The 18,567-nt window shown below is 38.4% G+C and overlaps 1 protein-coding gene across 3 annotated transcripts in view; it reads left to right on the top strand.

Annotated features, from left to right (window-relative positions):
* The window catches only part of DDC (dopa decarboxylase), a 113,989-nt gene extending 96,445 nt beyond the window's left edge, over positions 1-17,544 (top strand). For all 3 annotated transcript variants that reach the window (XM_043508634.1, XM_043508635.1, XM_038392382.2), the window contains exons 14-15: positions 5,341-5,442; positions 12,764-17,544. In XM_043508634.1, coding sequence (XP_043364569.1) covers positions 5,341-5,442; positions 12,764-12,973 — 312 coding nt within the window. In that variant the 3' untranslated portion in view covers positions 12,974-17,544. The remainder of the gene's footprint in view (positions 1-5,340; positions 5,443-12,763) is intronic.
* The last annotated feature ends 1,023 nt before the right edge of the window (positions 17,545-18,567 follow it).

Genomic DNA, 18,567 nt, shown 5'->3' on the forward strand with positions numbered 1-18,567 from the left:
AAAAGGGTTATGAGCCAGTAGAGAAACTTAGCTTTCTGTCCTGTCTGTAATATCCATTCCATAAGTATATTTTTAAAAGTCATTTTTTTACCTATGATCCCCTGGATGTTCTGGTTCATTTGTTCAAATACATCCCCAATAGCTTCAAAAGAAATTGGACCGAACATACTTTTTGCAATAAACAATTCTTCTGTGCTTCACCAATATTGGACACTGAATTCTGCTTAAAACTATCAGCAGAGCTTAAGGACTAGCTGAAAGGGCATAGAGAGTAGATTGCTCTTCTCTGTCTGCAGCTATGTCACCTCAAGTGGTGATCTTTCCAGTCATATTTTCATAAGCTAAGCAGGCTTGGGCTGGGTCAGTAATTAGATCTGAGAACTCAGAGGGAAACCTCATGTGCTATGTAAAGTGTTATTGGTGATTCAGTAGATGGCATCCTTCCCAGTACTGAACCCTGGCCTGAGCATGCTTTTATGGGTCACTGTGCTTTTTGGAAACGCCATCTTTTGCATGAGTGATAAAACCATTTGTTAACGATCTCGTGGCATTTTTTCTGCACAAAATTAAGGGTTTAACCTTGGTATCCTGCCCAAATTCCAGTTCAGAAGAAAAAACAGTCCTTGCTCCAAAAATTTACAACTGAAATTGGACAACCAGGACAAATACTGCATTGGGGTGTGATTGAGTGCTGCCCTTCACAGAGGTGAATGCAAACCTCACAGCCCAAAAAAAGGAGAGTATATGAGGGCAGGAGGGGATAGTGGGTAAAACACCTTTTGTGTTTTCTTGATTCCAGAGGGTCCACTCAGCCTTTGGAGGGCTGCCAAAGTCAGGCAGCTCAACCTGACCTACCAATGAGCAGCTGCACCACCATGAAACACTCTGTAGTGCTATGCCCCCCACCCCTTGTTGTCTTCAGCCCGGCCCCAGCATACCCATTACATCAGAGCTTGCAAGATAGTGCTTCATAAACCAGCCTGGGAAATTAGTCCCTGCATGGTTCCAGGGCTTCTAGTTCATGTATGGACTCCTAGCCAAAATCGCACCACAGATGACTGATGAAAGTGTAATCTCATAGTGCCATTTTTTTTTATTAAATGAATTTTCATTGAAAGGCTTCACAGGAAGGGGGGTGTTTAAGGAGGGATTTTAATGAAAAAGAGGGTTGTTGTTTTGGGGACAAAAGGGAGACCATTGCAAGCATAGAGGGGAGACTGAAGAAAGTGGCCTCAAGCTGAGAATGGGGGAAGCAGCAGTAGACAGGCGGTGGCTTGTGAAAAACACAGACAAAAGAGAGGGCAGAATTGTACAGAATTTGAACAGGAAGACAATACCAGTGATAGTATCTGAAGTGGGAAGTGACCTGGTCCAAATGACAGGAGAGAAGGGTGATTTTGGTAGTAATATTTTGGATGGTCTGGGAAGGCTGCAAGATTATATTCAGAGAAGGCAGAGAGGAGAAAATTGCAGGAGGCTAGGAAGAGATGAGCATGTATACAAGAGATGCTATGTAAGTGTGTGTACACAAGTATTACTGTGACTGTAACACTTCAGGCAATCTCCCATTAATATGCTAAACCATATCAGCTTTTGAAGGGTTTGCAGATGAAACTAACATACAGTGTTCAAATGCCTTTACAGCAGGGGTTTTCAAATTTAAACTGTGTGGACAAAATCTTAATAAAGAGAGTGTCCCACGAGCCTACCTCTCTCCCATTCATGATCTCATAAACTGTCTCCCTTCACTGTGTCCATTCACAATGACACAGACCACCTCTTCTCCCATTCACAATCGCATGGACCAGCCCCCATTTTTTTTTTTACAGTCACAGAACATGCCACTTCCATATCCCTGGTAAGGACAGCAGTTGCTTGGTTGGAAAATGTTAGGGAAATATTTGTAGCTGCTTTTAAGGAAATTTAGCAGCTTGAAATGAAAAGACAATCTGTATCAAGAGGTAGGCCAGCCAGCTAGCAGCAAGGGCTCTTCAGATCACAATTATGTGGCCCATGCACCACAGTCTGAGAACCTATGCTCTAAAGGAACCGTACAATCTCAGTGGAAGAACAGTACCATAAACAGTAACAACTACAGGGTTTATTGTATTTAAAACATGAAATCAAATTTTAAAACCTTCATTAAAATAATGTTAGGAGCATGGTAGGACTAAGGCTTCAAAATGGAGGAAATTTGGAGCTAAGGCATTTCTCTCCTTCAATAATTACTGCATTTGTATCTCAGCATAGCAGGAATCTAAGAACAGTATGACAGGTTTCAGAGTAGCAGTCGTGTTAGTCTGTATTCGCAAAAAGAAAAGGAGTACTTGTGGCACCTTAGAGACTAACAAATTTATTTGAGCATAAGCTTTCGTGAGCTTCAGCTCACTTCATCGGATGCATTGGGTGGAAAAAATTTTTTCCACCCAATGCATCCGATGAAGTGAGCTGTAGCTCACGAAAGCTTATGCTCAAATAAATTTGTTAGTCTCTAAGGTGCCACAAGTACTCCTTTTCTTTTTAAGAACAGTATGTGATCTTCCCTCCCTGGTGAGTGTGCCCTCAGTTCAACAGACAGGGCTTCATTCTCACAATTTTCATATATTGCTCATAGGATTGAGATGCTATGTGAAAGCAATCATGAGCAATTCTCCTGGTTCAGCAATGCCAGCCTTTGGCAGCTGTGCTTAACTTAATTGTATAGCATGCTGAAACTTTTGGGAAATAAACAGTAGTCTCTCCTTTTCCATTGTGTAAAACCCAAAGCACTTGGCGCCCCCCAATGTCTTTACTGATTACTGCTGTTATTAAAGTTCTCCCTTGGTTAAACACAATTGTACTGCAACTTTTCTTATTACTTCCATAATATCCATTCAGGAATGCAACAACTTCAAGCATTTTGATTTTGTTTTGATTTCTGCTTATTTTCTTTGAGAGATTTTATTTTTATTGTCTAGCAAACACTTTAGTGCAAAACCGCACAGAGATGTCATCCAGAAAAATGTATAATAACTATTTGGGGTTTTCTGTACAAACTACTTGCAATGAGCTAAATCCAGAACACTTTACTAAGTTTTTCTTCAGTTCTTACTTAGACAAAACGCCTATTGTGTTCAGTGAGAACTTTGTCCAAGGACAGAGTAAAAAAGTAAAGGTTTCAAGATTTTGCCCTCTACATTTAATTATATCACACCTAACTAAAGTACATACAACACAGAACAGGTGAAATTCTGTCCCCATTAAAGTCAAGAGGAGTGTTGTGTAGTATATATGTACAGGGCCCATGTGCCCTGATGTACACCCTATTCTAAGGAGTTTATAGGGTGTAATTTTGGCTACAGACATAGAATATATGGTTATATCAGGGTACAGAATTTATATTACCATACAAGATATAATGTACATATATTTATATATTACTTATATCTTTCACAGTCATGAACCCATTATTTTTTATATTTGGTTGTACCCATATGCCTCAGACAAGATTGGGGTCTTACTGTTTTACAAGACTTGATTCGTGGTCAGAACAGCATCCAGTCTAATTTAAGCCATGATGGAACAAATGAATGTAATAAACAGTGGGGAGGAAGTAGCAACAGCAATAAGAACAGCTGATTCTATAGATTATCAGTGTGCATAATCTGAAAGTTCTAAATTAGACAAGGTTTTTCTATATTAAGAAACAAACATCAGAAAGCTATAATTAAGATTGCAAGATGTCTTTCACTATAATTTCTGGTTTTACTGGTTTATGACTTTTGGAAAATCTCCTTATGAGTTGAAACATTCCACGTTTAACTTCAGCCCAGAGCAATGTTTTTGTTTGATATTTTCCTTGAACTTTGAAAAACAAAGGGTGGAAGGCAAAAATACACATGATTATTTTGTGGAATGGATACTTAAAAAAAAAATATAGCACTTTGAAACCAATTCCTCCACATGTGCCGAACCATTCTCAGTGAGGAGTAGTCATGGTGTGCAAAAAAATTGTAACTCCAATGGTTTGATTTTCAAAGGAGCTGAGCACCTGTAGGTCCATTGATTACAGTGGGATGAAAGGGGGAATTGGATGAGGGAACCGCTCTTTGAGTAGAACAGGCAGAACCAGGACACCTATTCTTTTACTGTCAAATGCTGCTGCTGCTCCACCTACTGGCAGAAAAACTAGGAGTTCATATAACTCCCTAAATGAGGTTCCAAGCACTTCCTTCAGATTCCCATACCTGATGATTCCTCACTTGAGGGATGAACTGGAAAGATGGGAAGGCCAAGAGGGAGCTATGCTTCCACCTACTATCCCTAGGGTGACCAGATGTCCTGTTTGTATAGGGACAGTCCCATTTGGGGGGACTTTTTCTTATATAGGTGCCTATTACCCCCCACCTCCTGTCCTGTTTTTTCACAGTTGCTATCTGGTCATCCTAACTATCCCTTACTTAACCTCTGCTCCTTAGGCTGCTAAATATATACTTTCATATATAGAGCATGCATAATATCAGTGGTGGAGTTGCTCTAAGAACATTAATTTTGTCATTTCCTGAATTCTGTGTGTTTTCAGTTTGCAACCTTAATACAAATTTTTGAAGTGTATCTGTGTGTGTAATGTGAGAGGAAATAAATGTTAAGACATTGCTTGGATGTTAAGACTTCCCAGATCATTGCTAATCTACATACTGGTATTTTTCTTGATATGTCTGATTTCTAAAATAAACAGCAACTTCTTTACACACACACACACACACACACACACACACACACACACACACACACAATGTACTTGGCCGCACTGGAGGTGGAAAAAGTTATTACTTGGAATTACTATTTATTATTAATATGACACCATAAATTGGAATGATATTTTACTACGGTGACAAGCACATTAGAAATGCCTTAATAGATACAGTGTGGCAGAAGTGCCAGACAAGTAGAAAGATCTCTGACCTATAAAGTCTCTAAAAGTTATGAACAAACTTTAAGTTAATATGAATAGACAAGTATCAGGGGGTAGCCGTGTTAGTCTGTATCCACAGAAACACAGGAGTCTGGTGGCACCTTAAAGACTAACAGATTTATTAGGGCATAAGCTTTCGTGGGTAAAACACTGCATCTGAAGAAGTGGTGTTTTACCCACGAAAGCTTATGCCCTAATAAATCTGTTAGTCTTTAAGATTCCACCAGACTCCTTGTTGTTTTTATGAATAGACAGAGTATTAGTATGTGGCTTCTTAGAAGTTTTTGTAAAGGGTTGGGGGCAGAATGTGTAAACAGATTAATCAAAAGATAACATTTGCCAATCTGATTGATACAATATAGACTTTGCTCTCTTTCTCTCTCTAGCATGTAAAACTGTCACATGAATTTGAAAACTTGGTACTTCAGGATAAACGATTTGAGATCTCTGCTGAGGTCACACTGGGACTGGTGTGCTTCCGACTAAAGGTAAAATAGCAATGGCTTCTAATGTTCCCTCTTGTTTTTTGAAGGTATTGATAGAATATATTGCATTGGATTACATATTGTTATAGCTAACCTATTTATTTATTTTAAATTGTAGAAAACTCTTGATACATGACACAAACTAAAGAGGATCAAAGAAGCAGTCTTGAGCCAGATTCTCTTTTTTAGCATAAGATTAAATTTAAAGAAATCCTAGCATGTTATGGTATGAAAATATACAGTGAAAAGGCACCTGGAGAACCATAACACTGCCCTGTATTGACACTATGTAATAGCCATATGATCAATGCATTTTAGGATGTAGATTAAACTGGTTTTTAAAACCAATGTTTGTTCATAGTGTCATTATAGAGCCTAGTTAAGATTGTTTGGGTGCCGAAACTGTGTTTTCCCATACCTGAATATGATAGGATTTCTTTTCAGTTTAAGCTTAACTCTGAATTTATAATACTTGTTTTGGGGAGAATTACAACATCCCGTGTTTTGTTTTAATCTTAAATTATTGAATGCACTGTTAACCTTAGTGCCATCTTAATATGTGGAGGACAGGTGTATTCTGGGAACTTCTTTTAGTGTGGGTGTTTTTAATTATTAAAATGTCAATCATAAACAATAAACCAGAAACCCAAGAAAGTTACCATATGTTATTTCTTATAATCTGAAGATGAGAACCATCATCAATAAATCTTTTTTTTTTTTTAAACTTTTAGAGCCAGATTCATCAGTATGCTCTGGGTAATTCTGGAGCAGTAGAAAGCAACGAGCGTGCATTAACCTGTTAAATTAGGCTTATAGTTGCCTTCCATCACCAGATCGTCACATATGACTCAAGATCAATTGGTGAATCTGGCCCTTAATTTGCAATTGGCTTAGTTATTCAGGATTCAGGATATCTTTTAAAAAACCTTTAAATATATAATTTAATTTGGCAAATAACATTCCAGAATATGAAAGCAGAATTTTACTATTATATTTGAAAGAAAAAGATAGCCACATTTACAAAAAAAAAGTTAATACTATCTATAAAATCCCGGAGGCGGACTGGATCACAGTGGGACAAGATGTGGTTGATAGCATAGAGTAATATTACTGAGAGAAGAGGGTTCTGTGGTGGTGTTTAGAGTAGGGGAAAGTGTCAGGGTGTGAATGTGAGAATAAGGGGATACAGGGCGATCCAATGGCAATGTCAAGGGTAGAGGGAAGACAACCAGGGAGACATGCATGAGACATGAGAGATAGGTGGGAAATAGGCAGGGGAGTCCTGTGTTGAGGAGAACAGAGTTGAGCATGGGCAGAGGCCTGGGGTGGGGAGCTAGTGTCAAGACATCCACACTTGAAAGACTTCTCTTCTCTTTTGGCTCCTCTGAGTACCATACCAGTACTACGGGGCAGTCCATTAAATCAGAGGCATCTCTCGGGGACTGGTCTCCTTCCTCACACCTTATGTCCCACCATGGGCCCTCCTGTTTGCATAGCACCAATCTCTGTAATGCAATCCTCATCCCCACATACAGCCGTAATTTTGCCCAGGGCCATGTGCATGTCTGTTTCCCTCTCCCCCTCATACGTAGTCCACTCTCCAGACACCATAAAGCAGTACTGTGGAGAGCCAAGAAGAGGCAGGAAGTGGCCACAACATGGAAGTAAGTGGGGCTGTTAGGGAATCCGGAGGAGAATGTGAGGCGGTTGAGCAGAGGGAAGCAGGGGTTCTGGGGTGGGGAAGGGGGCTGTGTTAGGGAGACAATACTACCTCAGTGCTAGTGAACAGTGAAGTGGAGACAGCAGTGCCATTGTCAGCCTTTCAAGCACAGATATAGTAAGCCAGCATGGAACCCTGGAATCTTTAAGGAGCAAGGACAGCTGGGGACAATTTATCTACCAATGAGAACTCTTGATGCATGAGTCCAATCTCTCTCATTCCACTGATTCATTAATACCAACAGAATTGTAGCATGGAAATTAGATGTGGAGGAAGGCTGATGATTTGCTGTTAACTCTGACATCATAGTAACTAGAGCTGTTGACCAGAATCTGTTTGTACCCTATATAATTATAATTAGCGACAACAATAGTTAATAACTTAGCTTAATTACAACCTAATTTATCCAAATGTAGCCCATGCACAGTGAATTTTAACTATATGTAAAGTTTAAAGAGTCTGCATTGTTCTGTTAATATCGTTCAGAACAAAAAAAAGTCTGAGTGCTAAGTTTCTTAAAGGGTCTAATTTAAATTATTATTCATAAACCAATTAACAGATTTACTTATAAACATTCAACATTCAACATTCATTCTGTACTCAGAGTAAATGCTGTACATCTGCTGTACAGAGCAAATGCTGAACACTCAGTATTCTTCATACATCATAAAAAAGGCTGCATCCCTTCAAGTGCAAAACTCAATTCAGTGTTAACTAATTATGGAGCTGGAACTGGCACCTTAATGGGCTGAACTGGAACATTGAATATGAACAACACAGAGATTCCTTGTTAAAAACACCTCAATGTGGCTTTTAACTTTTCTTAAGACTAACAAGCAAGTCCAGCTTCTTTTGATGGCATGATGTTGTTTTTCAGACGTTCCTTTCTTGGTTGTTCAATTGTCCCAGTTACCTGGGGTTTGATGCAACTGGTTGAGGAATCAAGATGAATGCCTAACAATGAAGGTTTCAGCTGAACTGAGCTAGGGTAGTAAAGTAGTTTCTTTTGTGCCTGTGCTGTCAATAAAAAAGGATATTCAGGAGTTTTTCTAATTAGCAAAGGCCTGTTAACAGTTCTGAATATTTTTTCTTCCTAATAAGTTTTTCAATAGCTCTGTCATAAATATAAAGGGAAGGGTAAATACCTTTAAATCCCTCCTGGCCAGAGGAAAAACCCTTTCACCTGTAAAGGGTTAAGAAGCCAAGACAACCTCACTGGCACCTGACGAAAATGACCAATGAGGAGACAAGATAATTTCAAAGCTGGAGGGGGCAGAAACAAAAGATTCTTGCTGTCTGTGTGTTTTTTTTTCTGGGACCAGAGCAAAATGCAGGTCAGAACTTCTGTAAAAAGTCAGTAAGCAATCTAGTTAGATATGCGTTAGATTCTGTTTTGTTTAAATGGCTGATAAAATAAGTTGTGCTGAATGGAATGTATATTCCTGTTTTTGTGTCTTTTTGTAACTTAAGGTTTTGCCTAGAGGGATTCTCTATTTTTGAATCTGATTACCCTGTAAGGTATTTACCATCCTGATTTTACAGAGGTGATTCTTTTACTTTTTCTTCAATTAAAATTCTTCTTTTAAGAACTTGATTGCTTTTTCATTGTTCTTAAGATCCAAGGGTTTGGGTCTGAGTTCACCTATGCAAATTGGTGAGGATTTTTTATCAAGCCTTCCCCAGGAAAGGGGGTTTAGGGTTTGGGAGGATTTTGGGGGGAAAGAAGTTTCCAAGTGGGCTCTTTCCCTGTTATATTTGTTAGACGCTTGGTGGTGGCAGCAATGAAGTCCAGGGACAAAAGGTAAAATAGTTTGTACCTTGGGGAAGTTTTAACCTAAACTGGTAAAAATAAGCTTAGGGAGTTTTTCATGCAAGTCCCCACATCTGTACCCTAGAGTTCAGAATGGGGAAGGAACCTTGACAAGCTTGATGGAAGGTTTTGCGGCATAGGGCTTGTGGAAGTTATTGCTGACATGAAAAATATTTTTTAGACCTATTTTCTCACATGGAATAAGCAGACGCAGAGAATTTTGTAGGTCCGGTGACAGCTGTTAAGTGCTCTATCTGTACTTTCAAGGAGCATTCCTGGTGAAATGGAGCATGTCAACACATGAATTGTCACATTTGATCAGACCAATGGTCCATTTAAGTCCAGTCTTCTGTCTCTGGTGCCTCAAAGGAAGGTGTAAGACCCTCATAATGGACAATTATGAAATAGTGGGCAGATGCTGGGTGTCTTGGGCGCTTTTCAGAATAAAGACTTGGCTAGAGCAATGCTAGATTCTTTAGCAACCTGGAGGCAGCAAGGCCTTCAAGCCCTCTTCCTTTTTGGATTTTACCACTTTTGCACAAATGTTTGCATGAAGGGCTGCTCACCATTGTCTCTGTGGCTTTACTCACTTTCTGAATCACTCTTTCAAAATCAAGTTTTATGTTTATCAAATTCCCAGTAAAATTCCCTTTAGATCTAATGTACCCACAGCTCTTCTGTATTGTTTGTGATGGGGGATTGGAGTGATAATGCCGCATTCCGAGAAAGAAAACTTGATGCAATATCTAGAGATAGTGAAAAGGTTAATTTTTTCCCTTTTGTTTTTGATTAAACTTTTTTCATTGTCTTGCTTAATTAAAACTCTTAAATCTCTGCTTTTTTTCCTTTCACACTATTGAACAGATGCACTAATGATGCCTAGGTATCATGTGGTAGATCGCTCTCCAAAGGCCAAAGGAAAAATCTGGGGGCTAATGTATCAATGGGTTAATTTTTGGTTCCCTTGTCATGACTGCAGATGAATATGAGAAAAGTTGGTCAATTTCTCTGAGGGCAGGAAGAACAATGTCTTATTAAAACTGACATGCTCGATCAGTGCTGGCTACTTGCCTCCCAAAGCTCTGGGAGGGGACCAGTCCTCACTAACTTCAATTTGATGTGACACCAGAGTGTCAAAGCAACCCCTAAGAGCTTCTGTGGGAATATAAGAGAAAAAAGATGTGCACAGCTATTTTTTGAGAGAGCAGTAACTGAGACCTAAATGCTAATGCTGTGCTGTTGAATGACATGTTTAATATAGAGGGAAAGGATCATCGATTTTATGATGTATTATCATCCAGAACAAGGAGATGTATATTTCACTGTCACAATCAATGTGCCCAGGACAGAAAGCTCACCAACAAAAAATTGAGTGTGTGATTCGTTGTCATGGTGAACAGTAGTGAGAGCACAGTTCAAGTTTCATCATGATTTTCTGCAGAGATAAGGGCCTGCCTGCCAGGAGTCAAACTTCCTCAAAGTACAGGGTAAATTGCATATAGCATTTTGATTTGGGATCATCTCTATTATAACATGATCAAAGGGTGTGTGGAAGAAGACATTTCCCACTTGTGACAGTAGGGAAACTGTCAATTACCTTCCGTATGTTTTTTTTTTTCCCCAAAAGGGCAAAATTAGTTAGGCTTGCCACTGTGTATAGTACTGAAAGAACAATAGCATGTATTCTAAAGGGGAGGTTTTCAAAAGCACGTAAGGGAGTTAGGATCACAGGTCCCACTGGACTTGTGTTCCTAAATGCTTTAGGCGCTATTGCAAATCTGTCCCTGCAAGCTTTACAGGTTGATTCAGTTCATTTCTGAATTGCCTGTGTTCTGACACCAGCAATCTATGCCTCCCATGTAAACCCTTTTCACCTACTTACCAGGCAGCATGACAGAAGCAACTGAGGAGTTGCTGCATAACCTCAGACATATCTGTGCAAAACAACTGCCAACACTTGAGGTCAACAAAGGCTACCCTGAAAAAATACTGCAAACTAGTCCGCAAGGCTCAAGGTGTAACTCCAAGCCTGCTGATATAAGAGTTGGGTACATTCCCCTAGAAGGGCATAATAAAAAGACTTAGAAAAGTATGCACTTTTAGTCTTATCCTGCAGTGCTAATACAGTAAAAACAACCAGGAATGGGTCCCTTTGGATAGTTTGTGCATGTTTTTTTTAAAAGATTAATTTAAAATAATTTATTTTTCTTTGGAAAAATCTGTTTCAGTCCCAAACCTTAACTGATAAACATGGTCCTTTCAAATGTTTGCCTGGAAGAATGACTCATATGATTCTAGCTGGGTCCAAGTGGGGGTTCAGGCCTCTCAAAAGCACTGCTTGGAACATTAGGAGTTGGGACTGGCACCACACTGGTCACTCTTAAAAATAAAATCCTACCACTCAGCAATGGAGAATACAGCAGACATTTCAAGGTGCCACTGCAATGGAAGGAAGCATAATCTAATGATTCATGCATGAGAGATTCCTTCTGTGACCTTCAGCAAGTCATTTTAACCTCCCTGCCTCAGTTTCCCCATCTATGGAAAGGGGATACAATCTACCTGACAGTGGGGAGAATTACTTTATTCATATTTCTAAAAAACTCTAATGCCAGATAAAATAATCTGTATAATAAGATTCCAGCATTGTCACCTGTTTTTTGTTACTCTGAAGCCTAGAATGTCTATAGAGTCATTTGTCATGATGGAAACAGCTAAAAGCATGGTTGAGGACTTTATGTTTAGAATATTACCAGGATGAATCATGACAGGAGTACATTGTCTCTTACTATCCAACTTTTAAGTTCTCAGCCATTTTGACTTTACAAAATACAGCTATGCAGTGTACAACTACTATAAAGTATGCAATGTAATGTATCTATGCCATGCCAAGAGTCCTAGACCATTGGGATGTCAAAGAAAACTCAATCACCATCCTTACTCTACAGCTAATTTGCATTTCATTGTGTGAAGACTACACAGATGCTGGATTACTTGGCCCAACTGCCACATCCATTCCACACAAAATACCCCAAACACACCTAGGCCCTCGCTGCAACATACCTCTTATCCACCACTCTCACAAATCATCATGAAATCATCAGCACCATGTACACACACTCCCACCTCCACTGATGTTTCCTATAAAACCACAAACTTGAGTAGCAAAGCTGCAGGTCATTATTAGGTAGGTATTATATGGAGGAACAAGTTCTCTAACAATGCAGAATTTTTTTTAGGGTTTCTGCTATTATAAGCAAAATTCATTCCTTAACTTTAAGCCTTGCATGAATTTGGCTTAACTGCCCTCCCCACCCAGTCCTTTCTATCTTTCTATTCAAACATGTCTTCAATGGGAGTTGTACTTGAATAAAAACTGTAGGATTTAGTTCACAAATATTAATATTTCATTGCAAAACTTCTTCCTAATTGTCTTTGATTAGCTCTTAAAATATTAGAAAGGCAGTTAAAATAATGAACATTTTTATATAAAGTTGCAGATATTGATGACCCCTTCTCCCACAAAAGTTGTCTATCATCAGAAATGCCCTAGACCACTGCTTCTCAACCATTTGGGGTCCATGATTCACAAAATGATTGAAAAATTATCCCATGACCCACTGTATTCCCACAAACTTTTGGTGGCAAAGGATTGAGGAATTTGGGACATGGGAAGAAATAATGGGTGGAGATTAGTGCTGGTATTATAGTTAGGTAGACAGTGCTGGTTGGTGGGACCAAGAGGTAACAAACCGGCATTTAAAGTTCATGTTTATTGTTTACAATTATTTCAGGGCTCCAATGAACTAAATGAGGCACTTCTTAAAAGCATAAATGATGCCAGGAAGATCCATCTGGTTCCATGTCACCTGAGAGAGAAGTTTGTGCTACGTTTTGCCATTTGTTCCCGCACAGTGGAGTCTGCCCATATCCAATTTGCCTGGAAGCACATCTCAAAGCTAGCAACTGAACTTCTGAAAGCACAGGACAAGCAGCAGCCATGAAGAATGGGGGTGGGGTGAGGGGTGTTAATTTGGCAGCATGGAGAAAAATCAATTTTCTTTAGTGGGAGTGGGAATTATGAGAGGGGGAATGTAGCTATTGATATTATATGGCCCAGCTACGCTAGCAAAATTACTGTCAGCAAATTATGTTGTAACATGGTCTCCTGACTGCATTGTACCATGATTTGGACTTAGTGTTATATGGATGGAACCAGGCGGTGCTAACAATGCGATGTTAACAAGCAGTATTATGGCCCTGTAAAAATTAGGGCAGTATAGAGTTCTATAAATGGTTTTAACACTGTTTATTCTTGCCTATGTAGACAGGACCAAATTACCTTATTATAATACAGTTGGAGCACTATCCTATTACAAGTCTATTTGTTACCATGGTAGTTTTGCAAGTGGCCCTTGGAGACATCTGCTTTCCTAGGTGGCAGAGCCAGTGGTAAGAAAGGAATTAGAGGAACTCTAATAGCTCCTAATGTAACAATTTTTTATGTAGATTCCTCTACCTTCCCTTAAAAAGGGTTTGTTATTTGGAGGCAGCCATCCTCTTAAAATGCATTGTTCTGCATATTGCTAATTCTGTTTGCCTACATAGGTACTTCTATAGCTTACATCAGTGTAACATCTGACTGCCTAACAGGTGCTGCAAGAACTAGGGTACCAGAAACACTTTTAAACTAAGGAATATGCACATTTTATTTGGATTTGACTTCAATAATAAAATGTTTATAGACCTGATGTCACTGGAATATAGTGCCAGCCTTTTGGCAGGTAGGGGAACCAATACAAACCTTTAAATAGTGAAACCAATAGGTATTTAAATTTAAAGGGGTTTGTTCTCCTGACCCTAATAGGGCAAGGAAAGAATAGACTGTTTCCTCACTCCCACCTCCCCTCCCCACACACCACCAGTTCCCACCGTGTAATTCTTTGAACATTTAAGAATCCACTCCACTTAGATGAAAAATTGACCTAAATACAGAAACCACTGCTCAGTCCAACTAGCTGGGTGGGGTTCTGGGAAGAAGCAGGGGTGGAGGACCCACTCTGCCCTCCTGGGCTGAAGTATATTCTATGTATCCTTACATCCCCTATGGGATGGGAAGGGAGAACAGGAGAATCTGCACAGACTGAGATCATTTGGCCCTTTCCCCAGGCACCCCATTCCCTGCTCTCTTTTGCTCTTTGGGGGTACATATCCCCTCTACAATCTTCCCATTTTCTCCCTGTAGCTGGATCTGCTGCCAATGATCCTACAGTGGTCATGCTTTAAATGTTTCTGTTGGTTTGATAGACTTTACGTTGAGGGACAATTTCCTACAAATTGGTAGAAATGTTTTAAGTGTGAGTGATTATTAAAATTAATTTACATTGAAATGATTTTTAAAAAAATCATTAACGGTTAACATCTCAGAATATTGAACAGCAAAATTATTAAAGTACGAATTTACTTTCTATCGTTTCTACCATTTGAGTACATGTTTGTAATTTCCCAGACTGGACCATGAAAATAGCCTGGTCAGTTTTGTTCTCATATTCTCATGTACCAGCACAATGCTACTGTTCTGGGATTTCTAACACATCAAATACATGTTTTACAATCTTTCATTAAAAGAAAAAAAATTAAATCTTGAAAACAGATAGGTTTACACATATTTAAAAACAGAAAAATTATATTTGAGACTAACCTACTTAAATCTATATCATACTTACAGCAATGTAAGCCTGAAAAATTCATTTGCTTTGAAGCCACATAGATGACCATTAATTACTATGGTCTCTCTCAGGCATTGTTCATCATATAAATTATTATCAATGATTAAAAGGGGATTGGGCTGTCTTTGAATTATATTTTATGATGAATTAAAAAAAATCAGTCTACTTCATATTGATACATCTTGAAATGCTGTGTAAGGATTTCATCTGTAATCGTAATCTGTGCACTACCTGACACTTTCCATGAAATCACCATATTCCCTCTGTATTTCTAAATTCATTTCTGAGGAAATGATTTACTTGAGGAAAAATCTGTAAACTATGTTGTGTGACATGATGCTATGTGGTCTTTAAAGCGGCTAATTTATGTGGTGTAATGTGTAATAAACCTCTTAGACATAATACCACTGTAATTGTGATTGTAAAATGTTGCTCCTGTTCCCACATTAGTCAAAGATGATTTATTGTTGAATCACTGTCTGTTTTTGTTCCATCCACTGTAACTTCAGAGTATGAAATATTACTTTCAGAAATGTAATCCATAAATATAATTCAAGGTCCATGTTGAAAATATGTGCCTATGATTCTGATAAACCCACAGAATAAAGGAAATGTGCAGTTCAAGCACTCCATCATTATGTTATCCTATAAAACTTAAATATTGCAGGGGATGAGCCCCAGGACCACTGATCATATTAAGACTCTTATTTAGAATATGAATTCCAGACTGCCGTTTCTGGGGTAAACTAAAAGAATAAATGGATATCAAAGGAGCTTGAATTCCCTAGATCTGGATGTTTAAAAAAAACTGATTTCAAATGCAACAAAGAGAAAGAAGATATGGTAAATCAGTCTGAAACACCAGGCACCATTCAGACAGGTGACTGAGCCACTGTGCAAAACATTGCTCTTGGCTACATTATTATAAATTCAGAGTAACTTCACTGACTTAAGTGGAGTTCAAGTGGAATTTTAAGGGTATATGTAAGCACAGAATGTGGTGCACTGTGTACAGATGATCAATAGATTGAGTGAAACTGAGGATTTTAACTGTCATATTGTTCCTCTTAAGTGTTCACTTAAAAAAATACATTATTCTGGTCTCAAAACCAAGGAAGCCGCTTTGTCTTCTGGCTACCTAACCAATAAGTCTCTCATACTGAAATAATTTTTACAGGCTTCACATTAGAAAACACTTGTTTGGTAACCAGAGAAGAATTACAGCTCCTCCACCAGATGGACCAATATTTTTGTGAGGTAAGTAGATAAACAGCTCTGTGGAGGACAAGACAGGTCAGATTCTGATGTTGGGTATGGTAGGGTAAATCCAAGATAATTCCACAGAAATCAGTGGAGTTGCCTGGGTTTACTACTGTAACTGAAATTAAAACCTGTCTCATAGTAACTGAATGGGAAAAGCATAGTGGAAGGAAACACTGCACAGAGCATGAATTTTTACTAGACCTGGTCAGAAAATTTCTGACAAAATGAAATTTCATTGAGAAACAAATACATTTTAACCAAAAAGTTGTTTCCATGCAGCTCTAATCCAAATACTAAGTAATCATTTTGAAAAAGTATAGCCATTTTTATAACGGAAATTATTCTAAATGTAGTAAAAATATTTTTAAAAAATAAGAGATTTTGCTCCAATTGCTTTTTTTAAAACAAGAAGTTAAAGGTCTGTAGATTTATAGTGCCCCTTACTTAGCATCAAGCGGAAATCTGTATTTCATATTTACTTGTTTCTAAATGACAGGGGTGATGTGACTTGTTATAATTCATAAGGAAAAGGTGAAGGCTTTTTTCACACCTTCCTGTACCCTATTTTTCCTTGGAAGATAAAGGGTGGGTAGTTAAGGAAGGTATTATTGTTGCCTTGAAGTCCTGACATTACTTTATTGAAAAAAATATACTTTGCCATGTAATCAATTTAAGAACAAAAGCATCATTTGTGAAAACTAGGTGATTAGAAGAAACACCATAACCAGGGTGTTACTCTTATGCAGCTATAAAATCCATTTGTGGGTGAAATGGCTTCTAGAAACCAATGCTGGGTCAAGGCGTGAACCCAGATCTGTTGTGCCTTTTCTTCAAAAGCTGACACAATCTGTGTTGATTCATGTTGTTTAACATTGATGATGATTATGAAGCCTAGAAAGAGCACTTTAGCAGAATATCCAGATTCCACAGGATATAATGTAGCTGCTGGATGAGAGGGAAAATAACATTAATCAGGCAATTTTGAATAACCTTTTGGATTTTTCTTAGCTAGTACAATATGTACATTCTTACCGTGATATTAGATTCAAATATATTTTATTACCGATTATAACATATTTTAAAACACTGATTATTGCTAATATGTAATACACTTGACTGCTTTAAAATTATAACAGTTCTACTGTTCCCCTCTTGCCTTCTAGTACTAGATTCTGTTCATCAGTTATTTTTCTTTGTTGTAAACTGCAAATGTACCATATTCTGTGAGTGTTATCAATATAACTTTTTCCCTCATCCCACCGGTTTGTCTTCTATAACCAGCTAGACACCCTTACAGTTGAAATGCTCAAGGACAGGAGCTAAAACACAAGTGAGAACAAAAAAGTTGAAAAATTGAAGATAAGGGGGAAAAAAATCTCACTAGAATAACATAAATGATGGTTAGTGCCTAACTAGAATACCTTGAGTGGCTTGACTTTGTTTGGAAAATGTTTAGATTCTTGGTGTCTCTTAGTTGTATGTTGTGTGGATAGAAAGCCTCTTGTACTTGAAGTCTGTATCCAAAGCCTATTAACCAAACATGCAGGGTTTACTGACAACATTAATAAACAAAAATTAAGTAATTTGTATTGTTTACTTTTGTTGTTAACCCAGCCTTCTCCATTTTATATATACCTTCAAAAGTTTAAGAGTTTCCAACTTCCTTAAGCAGTAGCAGCTCTACTGAAGTCAATGCACCTATTTTCAGCAGCAATGAATTTGACTCCATATTTTCTTTAGAGGTTTTAACTTGCAAATCATAGTTCCCATAGGACCCTCTCTCTTTTCTCAGACCACTCTGAAAAATCCTGACAATAAACAGGCTTTTCATGAATTTGCATCCATCTCTGGGCATAGGTCTGGTTACAATTTTGAAAAATGTACAGCCACATGTTGATCTTCTACTGATTCCTTGTGGCACCTTAGAGACTAACAAATTTATTAGAGCATAAGCTTTCGTGAGCTACAGCTCACTTCATCGGATATCCGATGAAGTGAGCTGTAGCTCACGAAAGCTTATGCTCTAATAAATTTGTTAGTTTCTAAGGTGCCACAAGTACTCCTTTTCTTTTTGCGAATACAGACTAACACGGCTGCTACTCTGAAACTACTGATTCCTGTAATCCTGCAAGCTAGAGATGGCATTATACCCAGTAGGCCAAATTCTGGTCTAAGCAGCAACTGCAGTGAAATCAACTGAGTGTAACTGAGGGGGAAATCTGAAAGTAATAGAGTTACAAGATGTAAACAGCAGCAAAATTTGGCCCACTGTCACTAAAACAGAGTAGAAATATTACCTCACCCACCTTCTCTCTCTAATATCCTGGGACCGACACAGCTACAGCTACACTGCATAAAATAACATAGGACAGTTGAATATGCTGTAGATCAGAGGTTCCCAAATAGTGGTACATGAATTTTCTGGAAGTGGTACACTGTAACAACATGGTTATTTCCTTTTAAGAGGTAGTAGGGCCTGGGCCAGCCAACCCTTATTCCATAAATAGGGCCTCTTTGAGGAAGCAGGTGTTCAAGGGAGCAGCAGGCTAGCTGCGGGATGGTTGGTGTTAATCAGATAGCTACATCTAACATGATAAATCCTCGCT

Source organism: Dermochelys coriacea, chromosome 2 (assembly GCF_009764565.3).
Source record: "Dermochelys coriacea isolate rDerCor1 chromosome 2, rDerCor1.pri.v4, whole genome shotgun sequence".
Taxonomy (NCBI): domain Eukaryota; kingdom Metazoa; phylum Chordata; order Testudines; family Dermochelyidae; genus Dermochelys; species Dermochelys coriacea.